This window comes from Limulus polyphemus, unplaced genomic scaffold, assembly GCF_000517525.1.
Source record: "Limulus polyphemus unplaced genomic scaffold, Limulus_polyphemus-2.1.2 Scaffold3687, whole genome shotgun sequence".
Taxonomy (NCBI): Eukaryota; Metazoa; Arthropoda; class Merostomata; order Xiphosura; family Limulidae; genus Limulus; species Limulus polyphemus.
Window position 1 is genome coordinate 18072 of NW_013669297.1, and position 20862 is coordinate 38933.

At 29.2% G+C, this 20862-nt stretch overlaps 1 protein-coding gene across 2 annotated transcripts in view; it reads left to right on the top strand.

Annotated features, from left to right (window-relative positions):
- Positions 1-18662, top strand: part of LOC106469855 (ras-related protein Rab-31-like) — a 33455-nt gene extending 14793 nt beyond the window's left edge. Inside the window, exons 2-6 of one of the 2 annotated variants that reach the window (XM_013930369.2) lie at positions 3349-3445; positions 6715-6784; positions 10746-10839; positions 13013-13168; positions 16325-18662. In XM_013930369.2, the coding sequence (XP_013785823.1) occupies positions 3349-3445; positions 6715-6784; positions 10746-10839; positions 13013-13168; positions 16325-16512 (605 nt within the window). In that variant the 3' untranslated portion in view covers positions 16513-18662. The remainder of the gene's footprint in view (positions 1-3348; positions 3446-6714; positions 6785-10745; positions 10840-13012; positions 13169-16324) is intronic. The other variant, XM_022398419.1, reaches the window with a different exon arrangement.
- The last annotated feature ends 2200 nt before the right edge of the window (positions 18663-20862 follow it).

Below are 20862 nucleotides of genomic sequence, written 5' to 3' on the forward strand. Positions count from 1 at the left end.
ATTATGAAGGAAATGGATCTTGGTGTAATAGTTGATCAGTCGCTAAAGCCATCCAAGCAGTGTGCTGTTGTTGGCAGTAGGGCAAATTGGATTTTAGATTGTATCTATTGAAATATTGAATACAAGTCTAAAGAAATTATACTTTTATTGTACAGGTTACTGGTTAGGCCACATTTGGAATATTGTGTTCAGCCTTGGGCTCCTTGCATTAAGTAAGACATTGAATTGTTGGAAAGAGTTCAGAAAATGGTTACTAGAATGGTGCCTGGGATGAAGGTGTTGTCATATGAGGAAAGGCTGAAATCTCTCAAATTGTTTTCTCTTGAAAAAAGAAGTTAGGGGGTATCTGATTGAGGTGTTTAAGATTGTAAAGGGAATTGATAGTGTTGATGTATCATCTTTTTTTTTTATATTTAACAATGAGAATAGTAGGAATAGGGGACACAAATATAAATTTTGGCAAAGTAGGAGTCATCTTCAGCTAATACCGCTTTATTTTTCTAACAGGGTGGTTGGCCTTTAGAATGGGTTGCCTTAAGATTTTGTAGAGGCAGTAAACTTAAGTGAGTTTAAGAAAAAGCTTGATAAGTATATGAATGAAAAGGGCTAGGTTTAAAATTTTTTTTATTTTTAATCATTTTAATTTAGTTTTGATGATGGAACAGCCGAGATGGACCAATAGGTCCCATGTTGTCCCAAAATATTAGGTTATGTTAAACAGCTCAGTTAAACTTACATATATATGCGTGTATTATAGCTACATGTACAGAGATGTATGAAAGAAGAAAGTATAACCCAAACACTTTTTAGTTCTCTTCAGGTAAAATACCTAAATTCACCCTTGAAGACAGAAGGCCTAATTTCCCAATGCTTTCAGGTTATCAGATTTCTTGTTTTGTGCATCATATATTTTTTTGGTCCTATACAGTTTCTTAATATGCTAAATATAAAGGTACACATGTATTGGTAAAAACAAATCCTTGTCATGAAAATATTTATGAATGAAGATTTGAAAAACTGCCATTTAATTCTTTTCTTGCTATACAGGGAAATATTAACTAGGGGAAGAGACATAGTTGAATGAATGAGGTGTTTTCAAATAAGTATATTGAACAGCACTTGGGTATATGTATAATGTTAAAAGTAATACAATATTAAATAGTTGCACAGTAAATAAGATTTATTAAAAACAGGGCACAGCCATAAAAAACAAAACACATGTTGTAGTGGCATTCTGTCACCATCATCAGAGTGATGGTAAAAACTAAAACTGATGTTTATAGCTATATCACTTTCAATTTTGAAGTTAATATTTGATTGATTTATAAGAATATAATGATAATTTGTTTTTTGATTCTTAAACTTTACAATTTCTTGGTTTTCTAGTTACTTTAATTTCCTTTTTTCTCAAACAACACCTTTCTAATATTTTAAACATGGAAAGTTTTACAGCAATTTTTTGTTTTGCTTGTTGTGATATATACCCAGGTTTTTATTAAAGCTCTGTTACTCTTTCGAAGATTGTGCCTTGTACAGAATATTATATGGTAATATATAAATTTTGCTTTCAGGCATAAATGACCTGATTCTTTTTGTACATACACCATACTCTAGAAATGTGTGTATGTGTACAAGTTTATATTTGCTTGAACATTTTCTACAACATTTGTTTGAAATATGATCATGTTAGTAGTTTTCAAAGGGAAAAAGGTAAGATAAATCAAGCAAGAGCTTTTTCAACCACACCTATGAAGCTTGAAATTTTACACTGTGAAATTAAACCATAAAACATGGTTCAGTAGTTTTTGTGGCATATCAAGTTCTTCTATCTTAAGGTTTAGTTCTATTAACTTGTTTCTGAAGGCTATGTTTAACATAATGTAAACAAAATATCTACAAATGTACATCAATATGTAAACACATCATGTTATTTCTGATATGTTTGTGATTATTCTGATGCTTGGAATCATTTTTAAGGTTTTGATGAGCATGGTACAGTACGAAGAGTAGAAAATTTAATACACAAATAATCATGTCACATGCAACATACCTAAAATCTTTGTAATAACACCAATAAACAGTACTATTATCAAACATAGATGTACAAGATAATAAGAACTGTTCACAAGAACAAAAACAGAATTGCATGGCTTTTATGTGAATTCAGTCAATAAATACACAATTTTCTTTACATAATCTTTTGATCTTGAAAGCAACTTTGATTTTCACTCTTATTAAATCTGTATCATGATGCATGATAATTTGTGTACAGTTAGTAAAGAATATGATCAGTAGAGTTATATCAAGCTGATTCTGAAATGTATAGCTGTGAAAATGTGTTTGATATATTCGTATATGTATCTACAACAAATAATGAATACTCTTTTGAAAAAAGATACAATGTGCAATATGATTCTAATTGCTTGGGTACTATGAACTCTTCTTCATTACCATAAATGCAATGTATGTAGACAAATATAAGTTTAGGTAAAATTTCTGTGAGAAATATGAGTTAATTTAATACAGTTTTTATATAAAATGAGTTAAATTTTCAGTTAGTAATGACAGTGTTTTACGTTTAACATATCTTCATGGTATAACTTTCTTTTCAGAAATAAATGCACAATATGTACAGTTTCAGTTCCATTTAAACACCATGTGGTTTTGATGTGTTCTGAATTCCGTAAACTAGAATGTTTTGATGTCATTATACCATGGAATTGTGTGTTTTAAGAATGTGAATACTGAAAAGTAACTATTAGGTATTTTAGTAGTGAAATGGACATAAAAAGGAAAATTTACTGGAAATGAGATAATATAGTATTACAAATGTATGCTCTGAGGAATAAATCTAATCATGTTGTTCAACTTCAGGAAAAATTAGATCACTGAATGTTTGTTTAGTTATCTATGTGATGTTTCAACTTTATTACCATACAGTGAATGTTTCATTGCATACATGTTCTATAGCTATCACGACTACTGTAAATATAGTGTACTGTATTTTTTTTTTCACAAGTACTGTATAGTACACGTGACTACCAGTTTCCCTGATTAGTGAATCCCTCCCTGTGCACAGATTGTAGAACTGATACGTGTCTAGTTTCAACTGATATTGTAATTTACAAAGACTGCAGTATGCATCTACCTGTATACAGTATGAAGGGTTTCTATAGAAACATCTCCTTCTCCAGTTAAAACAAACTAATTTATTGTACACAGTCATTAATCTAGTAAAGCTTGTGATTTACGTGCATAATAGTATGAAGTACTTAAAAACTTTTTCAGAGTTGTAAATGTCTTAGAATATAAAACTTGTATTTTATAATGTGTTTACTATATTTTTAGGTGTTGGTAAAACCAGCGTTGTGGTTCGTTACATTGGGAAGGCATTCAGTCGCCATCTTTCACCAACAATTGGTGCATCATTTTTCACTTGTAAACTGTAAGTTTCTTATGACATCTAAATTTATTTGTGGAATTAGTATAAGCAGATAAAATAACAAAAGTATTGTGATGAAAGGCATTTTGACCTGTTGAGATAATGAGTATGAGGTAACTCTTCAAAATACCCATCAGTATTAGCAAATGACTTATCTCATTAAAACTTATCCAGGTGATGTGAATGTGTGTGTGTTATGTCATTAATATTTTATTTGTATATGTTAATTTTTTATATACACAAGCCATGCAGGATACATTGTTATTCAGTCCACCATTGTCATTATTCAAGATCCCCCTCATATGTTGAATACCTACATGTACTGTTTATTTTTGAGTTTCAGTCAATATCACCATTGGCTTTCATTTGGTATTATGTGCGAGTGTACGTGTGATGTATGTTAGCAAATACATTTTGTTGTAGAGGCAAGAAAACTACACATATAAATGCAATTGATTCAAGCATTCCACTTGAGGTCTATACATTTTTTTTTTTTTAATATAAACTTACTATAATAGACATAATGTGTATATATGTATGTGATCGAAATAATAAGTACATTGTGGTGCCATTCAATGGCATCACAAACAAAAATTCCATAAGAAATTTCATGCTTTGCATATTCAAGGTTCAGACAATTAGAAAAATAACTACGGTATGTGCAACAACCATTTCTTTATCACCTAACACAATTTTAAATAAAAGTACTCTCCTCAAAACAAGAACATGACTTTCACTAGGCCTGTACTTGAGGGTTTGATTATATCTTTATTGCTATATTTTTTAATTGTACTAAAAATATGGAGTTCTTAAAAAGAAAACTTATTTTTTCAGTAATGGATATCACTTTTAATATATAAAGACATTACAGTTTATATCAGCACAATCAAAACACTTTTCCCATGCAGTACTTCCAAGAAAAATCCTTTTTTCTAAATTTTTTGCAATGTCATATGACTACTGCAATTAGTAATTACTAGTACAAACTGGTTTAATTCTAACTTAAAATGTTATTTTTTAATTAGTTTTAATGGAATTTGATAATTTAGAAATGCAATTTTTTTTTTTTTACATATATAGTCTATCTTCTGATCTAATTGTGTACATTGTTGTGATGACAAATTATGACTTACTAGATTGCAGAATATACAATCATTTTTAACATTCAGTCTTCATTTCATAAGAGGAAATATCTTTGTCTCAAACTAATAACTGTTTTTAGCACAATTAATGACTTAATCTGAATCACTGCAATGGTGTGTTTCAATAAATCACTGTTACCATAGCAGTGGCTGGTACAGGGCAATATTTGTTTGAGGGTATTTTCATTAAAAAAAAAAATTCAGTTCTACAGATTTGAACCATGTCTGCCATGCAGTTATTATTATTATTTTAATACAACTGTTGCAGTTGAAATGCCCTGATTCTATGGTGTTCAAACAGTCAGAAACTGTGTCCTCTTAAAGGAAAGAGAGCACCATGTTCATATGGCACACTTGTAACCAGAAGGGCACAATTTATCACATCTTCTACTGAGTGTTGAATTGAGTTTAAAATTTTATATAATAGTAACTTTTAAAAATATTTAATTTATTTGAATATACATTATGTTAATAATTTAACGTGCTTGCAAGTTAAAACCATTTTAAACCACTATATGTAAAAAAAACAAAGGTACTGAAAGGAAGATGTACTTTGTGTACAGTACATATTTTGGGTCCAAATGCACCTGGGAATCAGGTTTCATTATTCAAACAAAATTGTATTATATTGCAGTGATAATATCTATTACTGAAATAAAACTTGAATATTAACATGTATCAATTTAAAAAAGCTCAAAAAACTTCTGATTATTTTGTAGTAAAGTCCTTTTTCATGGTCTATATCTGTAGAGCTGGGTGATTTAATTGATTAATTCATTACCTATGATCAACAATTACATCAGTGTCACATAAGCCAATCGATTAATCCAAATTATGTTTAAATTGATTGTTACTGTTTTAGGTTTTTCAACAATTGATTAATCAAAATTCTGATTAAATCGATTGTCATGAAAATAATCAATTAATCAAAATTAGGGTTTTTGATTATCATAGCTATCCAAGTAGTCAAAATATTGATATTTTGTTTATTTTTAAACATAAAGCTGTATAATGAGCAGTTTGTGCTTTGCACAATTTTAGCCTGATTTTTTAATATTTGTGTTCAACTTTGTTTAGCCTTTGTGATTTGGGGATGGGGGAGAGCTAGTTATTCAAGGGTTTCAAATTTAAGTTCAGTTGTTCAGACTTGCTCGTCTTGTCTCTGTTATGGCAAATCTACTAAGGCCATTAGTGAATGTCACTAATTTTAAACTGTAGACAAAGAAGAAAGACAATTATTTGACAGTACCTGCCACCAATTTGTTTTTGTTGCTGTTGTCTTTCAGAGGTAATGCAGTATATATATACCCCATGGTTTGAGGAACACTAGTAATTGATTAGAAAATCCAAATAATCACTCAATCTAAGTATCAGTTGTTCATTCTTATAATGTAAATGTTTAAGTTACCAAATTATATTTTAGTACATGCATGTTTACAAGTCAGTCAGGTGTACGATACATTTCTTAAATATTTGTTCTCTTGTAACACTTTGACAAACCCTTAGCATTAATTCTTCACTTTCTTCAAAAATTTATTTAATCTGTTTAGATATTATGTATTATGTGTTTTCCAATTTGGTCCCAATGATACTCTAATTCTAATTAAAGATTTATTATCATAGGGAACTGAATTGAATAATTTAAAACAGTGTGTAATGTATGTGAATTTTACTGTATCTAAAATGTTACAATTATAGGCAAATTAGCTAAAGTTATCATAACAGCTGTATGAAAAAATTATTCAAGAAAATAGTTATTGTTTATTCGGTTAATCATGAATAAAGTATTATCTAACATATACATAGATCATATGGGAAAATGATTCTTTGCAAAAGTCAAAGTTTTAAATATTTACCTTATAAAGAATCAAATTCTAAGAAGGCTTTTCACCATAGTTCTGTGTAAATTATCAAGAAGGATATTATTTTGTCATATTTATTATGATCCTTTTTTGTATTCATACATGTTAAAAAATTACACTTTACACACATGCATGCACATAACTACGAAGTTAGATGTGTCCAGTGTTTATTTGATTGTTTTCAAAATATTAAAGTTAATTTTACTGAATTTGTACACATTGTTTGCAAAATATTGAAATAGTTAAAATCTAAATTGTTTTTTAATAGGACTATTCAAGGTTTCCATGTTAAATTGCAGATATGGGACACAGCTGGTCAGGAGCGCTTTCGTTCAATGGTAAGTTATTCCATAGTACAAGATTAAGAATAGTTTTTTGTTTTTAATGTTACTGCATACTGTATGTACTTGGTGGAATTGTTAGCTTTAAACCATCCTAGGACACTCCTTTTACATACAAGTTTGTGCATGTTGATATTCTGTTTATTTTGTAAAATAGAAAAGTACACATTGCAACTGACAAATGTAAAAAGTGATAACAAGTATACAGTGTACATATAATGCACATACATATGACTTTGTAATGTTAATAACATAAAAGTGGAAAACCTGCATATAATAATCCTTGCATGTTGCATGTACCTTTACTCATAATTATTGCTGATAACTAGAGTCAGATTAAGTATCTTGGATGCCATGCACAGCAAGTGTTATGGTCCCCCTAATCATGGACCCAACATTCAAGGAGAAACTCGAACAATTGTCAATCAGGGTTCAAATTCAAGATTTTCGTTGTTGTTGTTGTTTCATGTAAGCCAAATTTAATAGAACATACACCAAAAGAAAATGTAAAATCTCAACATTCTATTTTAATTTAATTTTTGGAAGGAACTTATTGGGGAAAAAACCATAAATAATGTTCAAAAAATGGTGGTGTACATTTTCTCCAGATTATACCTGGTATGGGTGTGTGTGCAAAAGGGTTAAACAACATGTTACAAATGATTAAATGATGAATTATTTCATGCATGTCTAGTAGTATCTAGTTTCATATACATAATCAGCAGTCTGCTGTCTAAGTCAGCTGTAATATGGCAATTGGCATCAATGCTTCCACCCTCACTTTCAAGGACATTTTCTTATTCTAAGGAATTTTTGAGGGAATTTAGCTTGTATAAGGAATTTTTAAAGGTGTTGAGGTATAAAATGTAAGCACCTTGTATAGAAAATTTGATTTGTAAATTGTAATATATTAAAATCCTTTGTGATTCATGATGCTTGAAAAATTGATTATAATTGGCTGTTTTCAATAATCATTAACAAGTTGCTTTAAACATTTAACTTTTTTGTTGTGATGAATATAATTGACTAATGATTTAAAAATTGTTAATAACCAATGACAATCTAGCTTTAAAATAATGTTAAATACAGAATATTTTTCTTCATTGTAAGGGTGCACTTGATTTGTCTAGACAACCCTAATCACAGTTTATATAATTTGTGCATGAAATATTTAAAATCTTAGAAATAACTATAAACTCAATAAGATGTAATAACTAAAGCAACATTGCAACCACATCAGCTTAAAAAAACTAATTAGCTTAGAATTAAATAGTTTTTTTTGTACATTGATATTTGTGTTGTCATTAATTTAAAAAATTTATCATATTTCAATGGAAAAAATTTAGCTGTAGTAATTTAAGGAAATTTTTAAGCACCTCAAATGTACTTCAATTCATTCAAGGAACCTCATTCATTATGCTACCAATATAGGCTTCTTTCTGGTCTGAGCCACATGTCCATGTGTGTTTGGCATACTGCTTAATCAGGCTCTGCTGATAACAATATTTATGAAGAGTTATGAAAAAATAATGTAAGTCTAATACTAGGAACTTCTGTATCGATAGTATATGTAAACTATATATATGATGAATAACTATCAACTTTTGTCTGTTTCACTTCCTTTCTATTTGTTTTTCAGTTTGATTTCATCAGACTTTTAATTTGTGAATGGGAGTTCATGAGATCTGTCTTCTTTCTCTAATACCAAATGTTCACCTTTATTTAGACAATCAGCTACAAAGCAATACACTCTTATTTGATTTTTCATTAGTTTTCTTGTGACCTTATGATTTTTTGATTGTTAGATTCTACTGTTAATTGGTTTAGAAACATCATTATTGAATATGTAGGGATCTAACAGGAAGGTCTGGAACAAATTACTAAACAAAGTTCAAACTTTTGATGGTACTAATTTGTATAATTTGCTGAAGACAGCACCATAACTACTAGTTTATATTTGATTTAAAACCCTTTTACTAATAAAATTGTTCACCTTACTTTACAGGTAATCCATATAAAGGAAATAAAACATTTTTATGTAGTTTAAAACTATGTTATATAGAACATTAACCATGTTTTTATTTTTTAAATATATAAAAAAAAATTGCATATTGGTGCTGTACGCCTGTTTGATGCTACATGTAATACTCGTATAGCTACATAGAGTAAGCTTGTTATAAGTTAAAATTAACTGTTTTTTTTTTTCCACATTCCTCTTAAGTTAAGAGAAACTTGTTGGTTAATTTGTCTTTATAACAATGTTTAGGCCTCTTGGTTTTCCAATATTTTGCAGCCTTTCTGCATTCAAACCATAACTTTGAAAATAACAAGTATGAATTGCAACAGCACCCTATTGTGGTCAATTAGAATAATTGCAGACAACTTAAGTAAATCAAAGCTTTATTTAACAGTTGTAGACTTCTTAACATAAAATTGTTAATTAAATAAAAACATAATGGATATAATAATAACTAGAAAAGGAGTACACTAACAATTAAATTAGAAAATTAAAAACAGGCCTTCATCAATAACAAAGTTGCAGGAGAGTTTTATTACCTATTTCTTTTTCAACACTAAAGTTATTAGTGTTAGCTTATATTGTTTTTTATTTATTTTAACAGAACATGTCTTGTATCTTGTATACTAAGCAGTTGCTAAATATTCCCCTCCAGTGCATAGAAGAAGCATACAACTTGTTAGTGTATGTGCATTTTTTCTTTATAATACAACAGAACCTTTGTTTAAGTAATGGACATTATACAGGTCAAAAGATAATATTCCAAGTGAGCAGCAGCTAATGTATGATTATTATTCAAATGTCGTTAAATGGATGCTCTTAATAAGAGAGAGAAAAACAAAACTGAAACTGCTTAAATACCACTTGATGTTTCCTAGTAGAAAAATTGTTTATCTTAAGAATTCCCTTGTATTCCTCCCCACTTCCCTTGTCTCCTAGCCTTGTTTTTAAAAATGAATTTAAAAACATTTAATGGCTAAGAGTTTGATATGGACTAAGCTAACACTATATTCACAAAGACTAGTGATAGTAACTGTGTTAGTTATCCCTTGTCATTCATGGGGATAGGTTCTAGAAATTGCTGTAAATGCTAAAACTGCAAATACCCTTAGTAATAAGGTAGTGGTGGCAGAGGAAGCATGCAGAAGACTCGAAGAGGTTACATGGGAGGGTCTAAACAGAAACAACATAGTTGCACAGTGTAGCACATTGCGAGCCTTGTGCTAGTTTTGGGAGTGGACTGTGACTGTACCTCAAATACTCAAAACTGTGAATGGTAAAACCGCAAGTGACGAGATAACTATACTGAAACAACTAATAAAGACTTTATCACTTTTAACATTTTGTTTTTTGCTTTTACTATACAGTAGCATTGTGCCTGAAAAGAAATTGATACACATGTATCTGAAAAGTTGTCACTAACACATTTATTTACGATACTAATCACTTGTACAAATTAGCAACTTTCATAAAATAATGTATTTTTGTACATAAATCAAAACCTTTGAAGGTGTGTACCACATTAAGTTGCTTTAACTGAAAGAATTAATACCAGAATCATTTCAGCCAGTGTCTCTAAGCAACAAGTTTTACATAACTAAGTCCTATGTCTGTCTAAAGTAACTGTAGTTTCACAAGAAACTGTGTGGAATCGTTTGTTGATATGCCTGTAGAATTAAAACAAAACAAAACTTTTTATCTGTTTGAATAGTGAGGAAGTACAACTGTATATTCTGAGTGAAACAACTTTGGTTAAAGAAAAAAACATTATGGTTGTCGTATTCAGTAATACGATATATATGCATCTAATTATTATTATTATTATTATTGAAGGCTCTGAGGTAATGTATTTGTTTACTATTATTATCAAAGGCTCTGATGTACTCTAGTTTATTATTGAAGGCTCTGATATGCTATATTTGTTTACTATTACTATTGAAGGCTCCAATGTACTACAGAAATGCCAATGCAGCCTTGTTGGTTTTTGACATAACCTCATATGAAAGTTACTTAAATATGAAGACATGGGTTATGGGTAAGTGAACTCTTTTTGTGTGTGTCTGAATGTATTCTACATTTTAACTGTACACATCATTACTGAGGTTTGGAAATATTATTAATCACATAATTATTTTGATCTATGTAATTGCTATAGTTGTGTTATATACAAAATGTAAAGGTGATACTAATATACAGTAACCTCTATCATTTAGAGCTGGGCATATAAATCTTTTAACCAGTATAATTGGCTACCTCGATTAGTGTCTGATAGATTAATCAAAATGAGTTGTTATGATTTTTATTCAAGGGTCTTAAGTTTGGTTCACATTGCTACCAATCAGCTATGGAGCATTGTTTGTTTCTTTGTTGTAGCAAAGATACTAAGGTTATCCACCATTATTACTAATTTTGAATTGTTCACTAGAGGGAATGGAAATGTCTGGTAGAACTTGCCACAAAATTGTGAGCTACTTTAGTGTTAAAGTGTAAACTTACCATTTTATTACATTGTATTGTGTGTACAATGTATAATTTCATATCTGTATTCTTTGATGCTGAATAAGCAGGTGTGAATCCAGGGGATGAGTCCAAAGGGTCCCAAACTCCTCAATTTTTATTTAGATTATTAGAAAAACAGCCAGACATTCTTAAGCTATGATATGGTAACAGAAAGAATCATTAGATACTGGTACTTTTACTTCATTGGTCTATTAATTCCGTTAAAAGCTTTATTCAGGTTTTTCTTAAGTCAATGCAGCTAGAATCTATAGCAGTCAGATTAAGACCTCGGCTAGTAACTGATTACTTCTAAGCTAATACACAATATGAACATCAACTAAACATTGCTTTGGTCAGTTTTCCTACCTTGGCTGTTTTCAAACACTAACAGTGTGCTTAGGCTTTAGAGATTTGTTTTTAACAAAGTTAGTATTACTTAGGACACCTGCAGTTCATTTAACATACTCTTTTTCAAAGAATCGATTTTTTTTTCATTGTTTAGGAATTAGATTCTCATGATAAAGTTAAGTGTACAATTGTACAAGTAAAGACTTTGTTTAGAAAAAAAAATTAAAACAGATATCCTGTTTATGAATACTAATATGTGAAACTAGGTGTAGACTTTTATTTATAATTAGTTTTTAAATATCATTATAAATAATTATAACTATCTAATTTTAAAATGTTCATTTTAGCTGTTTCTATTATTATATCAATTGCATTATGAGAAATAAAGATAAATCACTGGATTTATAACCTGAATAGGTTAATTATAATGACTTTTGTAGACTTTCTAATTATTTTATTAAGGCTTAACACATTATGTTTTAGGTGATCACAGAACTAGTGGTACTTCCAAAATTTTTTTGCCAAGAAGTTTAAAAAAAATATATTTACCAACATACCTACCCACACTTTAAATTAGCTTAGGGTTACAACAAACATTTTTAAGCCTGGCCTGATCAGTCATGAGCACTTCTTACTGAACCATCATTAGCATTACTTATAAATTTATATTATTTTCATTGTCTGTTTTACCTATAACTTTACATCACTATTAATCTTAATGAATATAATTACTATCAACATTTATTCTATGAAGAGAATTACAGAAATTTCAAACCAAAAAGAACTAATTTTCAAGAACTTAACAGTAACACAACATTAACACTTCCGACATACAAGTAGTTAAAAGTATGTTGGCATATTGCAAGTTTTTATCAAATTCTTTTGCATCACATGCTGGTCGAAAATGTTCTTCATCAACAAAGTTGAATTAACCATCAACAAAGTTGAATTGACTGTTGCTGACAATTTTATGGCTTGTTCTTCCATTTCATTTCATTCACCAAGTAAATCAAAAAGTACTTCCCTTCACCTGAATAAGTTTCCCACTTCTGATCATTTTTTTACTGATCTCATTGAAGAATGAAGTTTCATAAATGCAAGCACATGGGGGGAATTATTGTGCATGGAGGTGTATTGTCCTCCTATTGATGGAGGGTTTTTGTTACATAATGAAATCATCATGCACAGTTCACGTGACGTTATGTGGGAGTTGTCTCAAGGCTAGTGGCATGCAAATCTCTTTGGCAGATGTACTGAGAAAAATAGCTAAACTGTGTAAAGAAGTATCTATCTGAAATATATTTTCTGCTAAGGAAAGTATTAATTTTCACTCCTACTTACGGTATTGCTTTATTTTTCAGAGTTGAGAAGGAATGTAGAGGAGGCTGTTGTGATGTGTGTTTTGGGAAACAAATGTGATTTGAAAAGCAACAGAGCAGTAAATACAACAGAAGCACAGCAATATGCTGTATCTATTGGAGCTACTTATTTTGAAACATCAGCTGTTTCAAATGAAGGTAGGTTTTAAGGCTGGTTTGTGAAGTTGCTAATTTTAGCTGGTACAGCATAATGGAAAGTAAACACAAATCAATCAAACAGCTACAAAATTGTATGAAACATGGAAAATTGTCATGAAAGATAATCAGTTTCCAAAAAGTTTCTATTAACCCTGTGCATCTGAAAGTGTCCTTGCTGCAAATGCATAATGTTTCTAACATTAAAATCAAATTTCAATCAAGCAACTTTATTATCAATGTGTTAATAAACGTGGCATTAAAACTTAGTTTATAATTAAAATCTTTATTATTTGAGTTTTAACTTTATTTTCTGTGTCATTTCATGTGTCTAAGGTCTGATTTCTTCTGTTCAGAATTTTCTAATTTCAAAAATAGGCTGCTGCAGTTTCCAATAAGCAGGTTCTCTACATGATGCTTATTTATAATTAGTGTCAAAGTAGAGAAAATAAGTGATAAAATATAAATGTTTACAACAGAAAACTGACATTTATTTAGGAGATTCTAGAGGTTATTCAAATGGAATATGAAAACCATGAGTATTTTTATTCTTAGAGTGAAAATCACCTTTCAGTGAAGCATCAAACTGATTCAATAAAGGCTAAAGAAGTTTGCAGGCAAATCTTTAATAAAAAATCCTTTATTAAGAAAATTTATATTTTGTGATTAAAAGCTTGTCAAATTCCTTGAATATACACTTATTAAGTTCAGAATTCCAGTACACATATCTTACTAGTTCTGGTTAGTGTGTGGGCGGGGATTGATCCAATGGACTGAGCCATTTGCAAAGAGTTAACAGAAAATACAATTGTCATAAAAAAAAATTAGATTTAATTTTCAAAGATATATGTCTGCATTCATTGCTTGTAATAGAGAAAACTATTAAACATTACAAAAGCTGATAACACATGTAATTAGAAAAAAAAAGTGAAGTAAGTTTCATTTCATAAAAGTCATAAGGTTAGACAAATTTTTTAATGCAAAAACAAAACAAGTTAAACTACACTATGGTATTTCCCCTTTAGTATTAAAGCAATTAGAAATTTAGAACTGTTATAATGCTTCATTCTGAATAATGTAATGAGCTTCATCCACCTGCGACTCGTGTACCTGGGAAATATTTAACACAGTTAAAGCACGTCTTTAGTAGGACCTGATGAAATCTGTGCTGGCAGTTCAGAATGGCATTTTTAGACTACTTGATGTGGGTGAAGCTTATTATACTATAATATGGATCATTACTGATTGCTTAAGGAAAAAGATTATAGTAATACTGCTGATGTTTTTTTAAACCTCGTTAATACAAAATTGGAAATAGATTAAACTTAAATTTATAACCTATTAGAATTTTTGATTTACTTCAATTTTGAGATTTTTTAAATTGCAAAGTTAGATTTATATCTGAAAATTTAAAATGTATTTATTATCTTCAGTATTCTTTTTTGTGAGTTTAGTTTCTCCTCCAGCTGTAAGAAAATTAATATGAACTTGAGCTGAGGTCAAACCATTATCAAGCCATGACTGAGAAAAATATTATGCTTTAAAGTAATTAAAATGTAAATGGTAATAATAGTTGGAATACTTAATAATACACTGCACTTATAAAGTAAAAACATCAATAATAATAGAAATAATCATTGTGTTCTTTTGGAAAAATAGTTGTCAGCTTCTCCATTGAAAATTATTTAAGTCTATTCAGTTTAGTTATTTATAAAATCACAACCAATAGACATATTTCATTTATAGCCTTGAAATTCTTCCAAACCCATGGTGTTCTTTGAATCAGCAGTTTAATGTTATAAATGGAGGGTAATATTGTACTTGTAAGGAAGATATTTCAATATTTGTAATTAAGATTTCTTATGACTGAAAATTGAAATGATTAAAAGCAAATAATATTAAAAAAATGTTTTAATGTGTTCTCATCTGTAATTGTATAGTATTATAAGTCATAAATTATTAGCAACAAATTTAGAAATTCAAAACTATCTCTAGAAACTTGTCTGTTAAATGTTTATTGTGGTAGTTCACTTTTATAGTACCCTTTATAATAATTTTAAGATAAGCATCATAAACTAGGAAATGGTTCATTTAAGCCTCTATTAGGTTATTAACTGAAAAAGCAAGAATTAGAATTAACACCATGAACAACTAAAAAATGTTCTTTTTAAACTTTTGAGCAACATTTCATGGAGACACCCATCCTGAAGTGAATGTAGAACAAAATTATAATAAAGTGGTTTGAATACACAGTGTTTTAAATGACATGAAACAGATCTGAAGTGCACACACAACACGTGTGTGTATGTATGACTAAAAAGACATTTAAAATTATATAGATCAGTTGAAAGTTGATTGGTTGGTTACTTTAGAGCAAAGCCATATTGGGCTATCTGCTGTGTTCAATGTGGGGAATGAGAACCCGGATTTTTAGAGATATAACTTCATAAACTTACCAGTATCCCACTGAGAGACCAGTTAAAAGAATTCAAAAATTGGGAAGTTAACTAAAAACAAATTTTTGTATTCATATGTCATTTTAAGGATTGAGACACTTCTGTAGGTGATCTAAACATGTACTAAATTAATAATGTATGAAAATTCTAACAAAGTATGTGCATGTTTTGATAGTTAATTAATAAACTTGTAAGCTCAAAAAGAAATGTTAGGAATTTTTAGACAACATGAGAAATTTTTCCAGCCTGTGATGATTCATTGTTTAGGGAACATTTTTATTCTGACATACTTTTTTACATTTTATTGGAATTTGGATAATTATCAGATCAGTTGTGAAACTGTATTTATTAATTTATTCCCTTAAGTGTTACATGTACGTGCATAATGTTTCTAGATTTGTTTTAGGAACTGATATTAAAAGAGAAGTTAATTTAAATGCAATAAGCCCTGGATTGTATAAAATGTACACTAAATATGGCTTTCAACAGTTGCATCTGAATTTAAATACTTGATATACATACCTAATGTATAATGGACTTTGAAAAGACAATAGTTAGCTTTAAATTTTAAGCGAAAAAGCCAATAAGTGAAGAGACTGGGACAAGTCTTTTAGTTATCAGCTTTTTTCACTTAAAATTTAATATTAATGAACTTTGTAACTATTTTACATTTTCATTAGCAATATTTGCATTTATTTTATAGGAATTGAAGAGGCCTTTGCTCAGACAGCACTTGGACTTATTGAAGTTTTCAAGAACAATGAATCACAACACAACAAATCAAATGACAGTCTGGATGGTGTAGATAATGTTTTATCACCACAGTATCCACTCAGAACTAATGTTATTAAAACATCAGAGCCAGAAGGACAAAGAATATTTTGTTGCTGAATTTTAGAATTCTGATGGTTTTAAATTAAAACCATTGTTTACTGGCTTTATGATTGAAGGTCATGGCTTTTGAAGTGGATAAGATAAACTGGTTGTTGAACTTAACGCTTTTTTCGAAAGCTCATTGAGCATTCACATATAAAGTATTGTTTTAGATTATTAGGAAAATGTGATGCATGTGCGTTAGACAGCTAAGTTACTGTTGGTTGGATGTAAAGATATTTTTTGAGATTATATATTACAGTCTTAATCTCAGACTGATGTGGTAGTAAAACTTTTTTTTGTTGCATCTGGTTTTTGCTTATGAAGTTAGAAACTTGTAATATGGCTAAAATATGCACACTGTAGTTACCGTGCAGTATACTCTAGGTGACAAAACTATCTGCCAGTATCGTTTTTTTTTTAATCAAAGTGAATATTTAAAAGTTTTATTACACCCCATTTTTTTTACAATTTCATTGAAGAGAAACAAGAGAAGTGTTTCTGACTTAAATATTTCATCTTTTTATGCTTTCTCAATTTTAATAGTTAATGTTCTAGAAAGAGAATATTGTTCAGATGCTAGAAAAAATATTTAATTGATCGATTTTGAGCTGGTATGTAAGTTACTGTTTTTTTATCAAATATCTAGTATATCAGCATTAATTTAAAAAAGAAAATTAGTATGTAGTATGCAATGAGGGGCTATCATAGTTGAATTATTTTTTCAGTCAGAACTATGTGGTTGTTAGGAAATACTGTAGGCATTAATATATTTTGTAGTAGAGTGCCAAAGTTCAATGATTTTGTTTTTAAAGAAAAACACTTAATTTCTGTAATGCTATTTTTTAAAAATGTCTAATTTCTGCATTATCTACAAATAAATAGCCTGAATAGCTTCTTAATCTTGATATCTAAAACTATAATATTTAATGCTTCTTAATTTTATAAATAGACAAATATTTGTCAACACCTTGAAAGTGGTGGTGATCATTGAGCTTCAAGATACTAAATTCTTATTCACTGATTTGGTGTAGTCTTTTGTGTAGGTAGTGGTATGTGATAAATATATGTAGATATACATGTTGATAAATACCTCATTGGCTGATATTCTAAAAGGAGAATTGTATGATTCAAATGTTAGAAAAGATGTTTGATTGACCAATTTTGAGCTAACCTTACTGAAAGTGCATTATAGTTTCACTAACAAGAAATTTTCTTAACTTTTGTAAAGAAAATTTTGTTACTGTTCTTTTTTTCTTTATGTGGCAGTCTATAAATTATACCAAGAAAGGAAATGATCACTAAACAAGAAATATCATGCATGTTCATTTATATAAGTACATACTATGTGTATATTGAATCATGGATATACTGCCTTCTAGAAAACACTTAATATCAGTTTCTCTAACCTTAACAGTTACCTCAAATAAATATTACATGCATTTTGTGTGATTTGATGAAGAGATGGCAGTAAATTGTAATAAGAGCAAGATTCAAGCGATAAAATATTTTTATATAATCTATTTGTAACATAAATTTTGAATTTTTTAACATTTGAAATCATTATCTTAAAATTTGCACTAAAGTATAACTTAAAACATAACTGTTTGTATGTAAAGTTTTGAAGTACAAAATTCTTTCCGAGAAATGAACTTTATGGTTTGGAATATTTTAAGGTTTTCAGGTGTCACATTGTTTAATTGGAAAACAGGATTATTAGTTTACCAGATACAAGAATTCAGATATTATAGCTAAGAGTGAGCTTACGTGGATACATATTGTAAATGTTGTACTTACTTAACTATGGAGATACACAAATTACTCGGGTATATCAAACATGTAATGAAAGATAAAAATTCTTGAAACCAAATGTAATTTTTAAATGTTTTTCAATTTAGCTTCTTACAGTGACTGGATTTTGACATGTAGTTAGTTTGCTCTGTAGGAAAGAAATGTTTGATATATTAATTCAAGATTTAGGTTTTTCAAAGAGTGCAGTATGGGCATTAATGTATAGCTATTGAAAAGTTATTTGGCCTTCATGAAAATTTAACATGAATTATTTAATTTTTTTTTTAATAAAATGAAATAATTGTTACATAGTTCAATGGGAACTTGAATATCATTTTAATAGAAATTTCAAATAGCACATTAATCATGTTCATGAAGAGGACATGTATATAATATATATATGTATGTATAGTATTTTGAAGAATAGAAATTGAAAATTATAGCAATTTTTATTTCAAAAACTAACATTCTATTTTAGTATGTTTTTATGTAGATGAAGTATAGTTATTTTATACTTTTTTTAAGTTTTGTAATGCATATAGATACATTAAGACAAAAATAAAGTTTATATTAATAAATACATGTGTACTGTTGTGCCTTACACAATATGTTTAAAATTGAGATAGAAATAAATTTGTTTTAATTTTAATTTTTTAATTTCTAAAACAGCTAGAAACCATGTAATGAGAAAATTAGTATCTTATTCTCCAATGATACCTATTTTTAAATGTGTGTGTGTGTAAATATCATGTAATTAGAATTAGGTGTATGTACCAAATGTTGGGTTTTATTTGTTTTAGTGCAAATGTTCACAATGGGCTTTATACACTGTTTCCACCACAGGGAATTGAACTCTGGATTTTGGCAATATAAGTACATAAACTTACCAGTGACACAAGACAATTGATGGAAAGTTGTCTATATTAAAAGTAAAAGATTTCTTTGGAGGTGAACTTGAATGTCATATAATCATACACAAATGTGATTGTCAAAATATTTTGTAAGTATTAATAGCAAGCATATTTTAGGTCAAAACCTATAAATATTGGTAGTTTTTTGTGTGTTGTTTTTGTAGGATAAGTGAACAAATTTTATGTTACAGTTGTTTGCAATGGATATGATCACAACTTTTTGTTTTTAAGGTGGAGTACAAATTTTTTGTACTGTTAAGATTTATCAGCATATAGCTTCTAGAATTTACAGGAGTGCATGTCTGAGCCAAGAAAAATGTACCATATTGGCCTGATTATAAGGAAATCTTGAATATAAGGCAACCCCCATTTTCAGAAACAATGGGAAAGAAAAAGTGTCAAAACGTTCTTTTTTAGGTCTGCAAAATCAATATTATAACTGAACAGCTTGCAGTTGGATCAGTTGCAAGAGTTAACAATGACCTTGCATAAACATCTGGCACTCATGCAAAGATGGATGCTACCTGGACATTCAGGAATGCAAGCTAGAGTAGAGGGAAGAGGCTTGTGGTAGGCTGCAATTATAAGGTGACTATGAATTTTACAGCCTAATTATTAATCAGAAAAACATTGCCTTATAATCGGGCCAATATGGTATGTTTGTTTGCAACATAAGTTTCAAAGTGTTAAAGGAAGATCAATATCAGGTAGGCAGCTAGCACTGCTTATGTAGGTATGGCTCAGATTGTTCATCAAAATGGTATTTCAAATATCTGCTCAATGGGGCATCAGAACTTTACAGTACTTTTCAGTGTTTCTTTTTATAGCAATATCTATGTAATGATTCAGTAGCAAATTCTGGAAATATCTAAATATTGTAGCAAAAAGTTTGAATTTCTTCTTTTTTATTACATGATAACTCAAACCAAAACAATGGTGTCAACCAATTTCACTGAGGTGACAGCTTCAAATGGAGTATCCACATTTTAAATTATTAACTAGTAGTAATTTAAACAAAATTCATAATTCTAAATTAAATGATGTTATCATTACCCCTTGAAGTTAGCTTTCATATTCAAGTTTGGTGTTCCTTTAAGAAACAGGAATTGCCAGCCAATAATAGATAAACAATAAATATTACAGTTAGAACCTCATTGTATTAAGGATTTTGTTATAAATATGTCTATTGAAACACTGCATGATAAAACAAAAAAACAAGTAAAGAAAACACTTTGCAAAAAAACAAGTAAATGCAGGGATGGCTAATATCAATCCTTTAAAAAAACACTGCAAACAAGATAGTAGGAATGTCATTTGCATCATCCCTACATAATAGCACAAGCAAGATAACTATTCAATCATCATTGTGTTTAAGTTATCCTATTTTGTCTGTTAACATTCTACTATACTGTGAGCTTGTGGTATAATGCATGGATGATGCAAATGCTCTCCCTGCTATCTTGTTTGCATTGTTTTTGAAGGTTTGATATTAATCATCCCTAAATTTACTTCCTTTATTGAAAGGTTTTTCTTTACTTTTTTAATGCAGTGTTGCAGTAGACATATTTATGAACAGTACATAGGACATTTCAACCATCCACATTTGAACAAGAGCATTCTTGAATTTGTTTTTATTTGCAGGAAATGCTTTATTACATTTTTCTGT